This window comes from Mangifera indica, chromosome 10, assembly GCF_011075055.1.
Source record: "Mangifera indica cultivar Alphonso chromosome 10, CATAS_Mindica_2.1, whole genome shotgun sequence".
NCBI lineage: Eukaryota > Viridiplantae > Streptophyta > Magnoliopsida > Sapindales > Anacardiaceae > Mangifera > Mangifera indica.
This window is the reverse complement of record NC_058146.1, coordinates 8,570,371-8,576,227: the sequence shown is the minus strand read 5'-3', so window position 1 is coordinate 8,576,227 and position 5,857 is coordinate 8,570,371. Positions and strand designations below refer to the sequence as shown.

Genomic DNA, 5,857 nt, shown 5'->3' with positions numbered 1-5,857 from the left:
GGAGGGAGAGACGGGTAACGATGGTGCTGGAGAAACTAAATGCGTTTTGAAACTAAACTCTAGGGGGGCAATGTGATTTTTTCAAATTTGGTTTAGGGGAGAAAAGTTAGTTTTTAAAGGCGGGGGGGGGGGGGGGGGGGGGAAATGAAATCATATTTAAGTTTATTTTTATTATTAAATATAAAATAACGATTTTACTCTTAAAATTAACAGATTTAAACGGTCATGGATGGGTAAATGGTATTTTTAATGTTAACGGGGGGAACTTTGAGATTTCAGCATAGTTTGGGTGGGAAATAGTGCTTTGGCCTTTATTTTTCTTGCAATCCTTTTCAGCAGCTAAGTTTCCAGAGCCTTATTCTCCACTTGATAAGCGTATAAACGTAATATAGAAGAGGTAATAGATAACATCAAACTTAGGCTTTAAGCAGCATTTCAGATGGTGCCCAAGATTATCATTGTTGTTTGTTTCTATATTTTCCTTTCTTCACAATTGCGCCCTTCAATGGCGCAAACTAATTGGATCAGGGCTGGTATTTCCTGGTGTTCATCAGACTATGGACAACCCATTTCGGAGATTGATTTCTCTCTTTTCACTCATCTTATTTGTGGTAGTGCTAATGTGAATTCTAGCTCCTACAGCCTCTCTTTGTCACCTACTCAAAAGGAACATTTCTTTAGCTTCACAAGTATCATTAAACAAAATAATCCATCAATCATTCCACTGCTATCTGTTATTAATTCTGGCGAAGTCTTTTCTCAAATGATAAGCAATTCATCTAATAGAAAATCCTTCGTCGATTCCTCAATAAAAATTGCCAGGCATCATGGTTTTGAAGGCCTAGACTTCCAATGGGGATTTCCACAGACAAGCCTGGATATGTTCTATATGGGTGTTCTCTTTAAAGAGTGGAAAGCTGCTATTGATTTAGAGGCAACTAACTCTGGTAAGTCGCCACTAATCTTGACCGCCATGGTTTATCATTCACCAAAGCTTTATGGATCAAATTACCCTATAGAGGCGATACAGCAACATTTGAATTGGGTTCATCTTTTTGTGGATTTCATTTACAATGACATTAACTGGGAAAGCCGTACGATGGCTTTTGCAAGTCTGTATGACCCAACTAATTTTGACAATTCGGATACCGGTATAAGAGAATGGATTGATGCAGGATTATCATCTAATAAAATGGTTTTCACTTTGCCTTATTATGGATTTCAATGGACGCTGAAGAACCCTATGAACAATGGTTTTGGTGCACCAGCAAAAAGAGTTGTCCTTAATTCAGAAAATGGGATTGCAAGATATATCCAAATCAAGAAGTACATTGAGCAATACGGTCCTGAAGTTCCTGTTAAGTACAACTCAACTTATGCGGTCAATTACTGGGCAAAAGGAGCAACTTGGTACAGCTTTAATGACGTTGAGGCCATAAGAGTTAAGGTTTCTTATGCCAAGGAAAACAAGCTACTTGGCTACCTTGCGTGGACTGTCACCGATGATTATAATTGGGTGCTTTCCAAAACTGCAGGTAAGCTACTATTAAACTGAACAAAGTACTCCATGAATTAAGAAATTTGCGTCATTTGTATTTAACATATTGTTTATTTTTCCAGCTGAAATCGACAATGATTCTTCGGTTCAGCAGGGTAATAAAAAGGGACAAAAAATTAGAACTTTGCTTGTAATCCTTTTGCCTACAACAGCTGCTTTACCTCTTCTATTATCTGTGATATTTTACTGCTGGAAAAATCTCAAATTCATCAAAGGTAATTTCTAAAATTCCCTTACTTTTATTTACAGTGAATGAATAAGTAAGAAGTTTAATTTTATGCATACATATATACATTTTTTTGACAGGGATGGTGAACTCTCCTAAAGAGTCATATGACAAAGCAAATAAAGTAGCATCTGCTGGAGATTTTAATACCAACATTCCTAATCTAACAGAATACGCATTGGCTGATTTAGAGGCTGCAACCAATGGATTTTCAATTGAAAATAAGCTTGGAGAGGGCGGATATGGCTCTGTTTACAAGGTTATACATTTGATTAACAGGATAACAATACCCATAGATGTTGAATAATCACTTTCTTTTTTTCATTGTAGAGGCATAATTTTTAATATTTTTTTTATTAAAAGTACCACACAAACATAATTAAGATTGTTTTATTTTATTTGAAATTAAGGTGATTAGTTTGTTAATATTAATTTAAAAATAGTAAGAGTTAAGTAATTTTAATATAAAAATCTAAAAGTTTAACTACTTTAATAAGAAAATTTCAAAGTTAAATTTCTTCAATTAAAAAAATTATTATTTAATATCTCTAAGTGTTATAATCCTTTTAGTTAACGATTTTCAGTATTTAGTTTAATATATTTTTTCAGTCAATAGTATTATTAGAATAAACTTTTATCTATTTGAGGGTAGCAACCAACTAGAGTATGATTTGCCAGGGAATACTAACAGATGGACAGGTAATAGCGTTGAAGAAACTCTCAAAAACATCCACACAAGGATTTGAAGAATTCAAAAATGAGGTTACACTTACTGCCAAGCTCCAACATGTAAATCTTCTCCAAGTTCTAGGTTTTTGTTTAGATAAAGAAGAACAAATACTCATCTACCCATACATGCAAAACAAGAGCTTGGACACTTACATTTTCGGTAAGAATTTTAAGTTCAGTTTTTGTTCATCGACTTAGAATTTTTCTCATTTTGTGTTAATTAACATTTAGACATTATGTTCTTGATGATTAAATTTAATGTAGACCCTATTAGACGGTTAATTTTGGATTGGAAAGAGCGTATGGATATTATTGAAGGAGTAACTCAAGGACTCTTATATCTCCAAGAATATTCAAGATTGACCATTATTCATCGAGATCTAAAAGTTAGCAATGTCCTATTAGATGGAGAAATGAAACCCAAGATATCTGATTTTGGCTTAGCTAGAATGTTTGAAAAAGATGATGTTGATGAAGCAAACACAAGTCAAATTGTTGGAACAATGTAAGTGTACTTGCTCTTATATTATTTTTTATTGTTAACTTTTTACTTATAATAATATTTAAAGATATCGAAGTAACACGTTTTTCTATTAAAGTGATCAAATTTTGTTTTTCATTGAAGAGATTGAACTTTTAAATTTTCTTATTTCCTTATTAAATGACTAAATTTTCAGTATTTTTTTATTGAAAGTACTAAATTAATCATATTGCTTCTGAACAAATAAAATAAACAATTTAATTATGTTTGTTTGATACTTTTAATAAGAACCATTGAAAATTTGGTACCTTTTACACAGAAAAATCTGAAAGTTTGGTTTCTTGAATATAAATTTTGAAAGTTAAATCTCTTTAATAGAAAAATATATACAGTTCGTTTCCTTCATTGAAAAAAAAATGTTACAGTTCTATACCTATAGGTATTGTTATCCTAAAGTAACTTAGTCATTACTTCTTGTAACCGTTTATTTCAGTGGTTATGTTTCCCCTGAATACATTAGCAAAGGCACATATTCAACTAAATCGGATGTTTATAGTTTTGGGGTTCTACTTTTGCAAATCATCAGCGGCAAAAGGATTTCCCTTTTATATGGGCCAAATGACAATCTAAGTCTTCCTGACTACGTAAGTTTTTTTTTCTCCTAATAATTCATTTTAAGGATATTTGCATTAGAATGTGCTTGATAATTCCAAATATTTGCATATCTCAGGCATATGAGCTTTGGAACAGTGGTAAAGGTAAGGAGTTTAAGGATGAATCATTAGACGATACAAATTTGTCTTGTAAATTAATCAGATGCTTGCAAATAGCTCTATTATGTGTCCAAGAAGATCCAGATGATCGACCATCCATGTTAGAAGTTTTTGTGATGCTCAAAAGTGAAAACAAAGATATCGCAATTCCAAAGAAGCATGCTTTTTCGAAAGAATATGAACAACATAAATCTACTATGCAGTTGGAAAGTTATTGAGGGAGCACTTCATCAATTATTGATGTTACAACTTTAAATGTGTGAGCTAGATTATTTATATAACAATAATATTTTATGCACTAATAATTGATACAAATTCATAAATAAGTGTTAATGTTGTTATAAAAATAATAAAGTAATTGACTGCCAAATAAAATTATTAAGTCAAAGCACGGTAGAAGGAATAAAGAAACAAGAAGAAACAGAAAGAAAGAAAGAAGAATTGTGTGTAAAATAATAGAAAAATGGGGGGTTTATATAGTAGTTTGCCGCCTCCCTTTTTACCTAATACATTGACTAAAACCCATTTTATTTGCTTCTCCTGCGTCACCTTGCCATTTTCTTCTTGCTCTAATAAATGAATTCCCACTACCTTTTTTGACTTGCTTTGGTGGAAAGCCATCTGGCTTTATAACACTCCCCCTTGGATTTCCACCACTTATAAATAATTATATTAACCTTGCTAAGGAAAAACCCAATGGGATAAAAACCATAGCAAAGGAACATAATTATTAAATGTCCTGTAAGTTGACATTGGACGTGCTTAAACTGCCTCATTAAAAACCTTACTAGGAAAACCCAGTGGGACAAAACCTAGTGAAGGAAAAAAGAGTACAGTGCACCTTTTGTCCAATATTGGATAACCTTCAAAATTTTGCCTGATGAACGCTCCCCCTGATGAACGCTCCCCCTCTTTGTAGTAGGATTAACTTGGTTGTTTGTTGAGTCGCCGCATACCGATGTTATACACTAACTTCTCAAATATTGATGTCGGTAGTGTTTTAGTGAATAAATCTGTAAGATTTTCACTATATCTGATTTGTTTGACATCAATCTTTTTATTCTGCTGGAGCTCATGAGTGTAAAAGAACTTCGGTGAGATATGTTTGGTTCTGTCTCCTTTGATGTATCCACCTCTAATTTGAGCTATACATGCTGCATTGTCTTCATATAATATGGAAGGAGTGTCTATTGTAGAAGGAAGACTGCGTGCATTTCGGATATGATGGATGACAGACCGTAACCATATACATTCTCGGCTAGCTTCATGGAGAGCTAAAATTTTTGAATGATTTGAAGAAGTTGCAACCAAGGTTTGTTTGGTGGAGCGCCATGATATAGATGTGTCATTATAAGTAAAAACATATCCCGTTTGTGAACGGGCCTTATGGGGGTCAGAAAGATAACCAACATCTGCATATCCAACCAAACTAGGATTTTTAGGGGATTTGACAGAATATAATAATCTCAAATCTCTAGTTCCACAAAAGTAACGGAGTATATGTTTGATTCCGTTCCAATGACGATGGGTTGGTGCAGAGCTAAATCGGGCCAATAAATTAACTGCGAAGGATATATCCGGTCTCATGCATTGGGTCAAATATAATAAGGCTCCAATGGCATTAAGATATGGTATTTCAGGACCAAGTATCTTTTCATCTTCTTCTTTAGGACGAAATGGGTCTTTTTTTGGATCAAGAGACCGAACAACCATTGGGGTGCTCAAAGGATAAGCTTTATCCATATTAAAGCGTTTTAATAATTTTTCAATATACGCTGCTTGATGGATAAGTATTCCATTTGAATTGTGCTCGATCTGCAGGCTGAGACAATATTTTGTTTTCCCTAAATCCTTCATTTCAAATTCTTTTTTCAGATATTCAGTAGTTTTTGAGAGCTCTTCAGGAGTCCCAATTAAATTCATATCATCAACATAAACTGCTACGATAGCAAATCCCGATTCTGACCTTCTAATAAAGACACATAGGCATATAGGGTCATTCACATAGCCCTTTTTTTTCAAATATTCACTGAGGCGATTGTACCACATACGTCTGGATTATTTTAATCCGTACAATGATCGTTGTAATT

At 33.4% G+C, this 5,857-nt stretch overlaps 1 protein-coding gene across 1 annotated transcript; it reads left to right on the top strand.

Moving 5' to 3' along the window:
- Window positions 1-375: 375 nt before the first annotated feature.
- LOC123227007 (cysteine-rich receptor-like protein kinase 21) lies at window positions 376-4,082 on the top strand. Its single transcript, XM_044651610.1, has 7 exons — window positions 376-1,535; window positions 1,621-1,773; window positions 1,865-2,043; window positions 2,463-2,673; window positions 2,778-3,018; window positions 3,488-3,638; window positions 3,725-4,082. Exons 1-7 carry the CDS (start codon window positions 440-442, stop codon window positions 3,983-3,985), a joined length of 2,292 nt encoding a protein of 763 aa, XP_044507545.1. The 5' UTR covers window positions 376-439; the 3' UTR covers window positions 3,986-4,082.
- The last annotated feature ends 1,775 nt before the right edge of the window (window positions 4,083-5,857 follow it).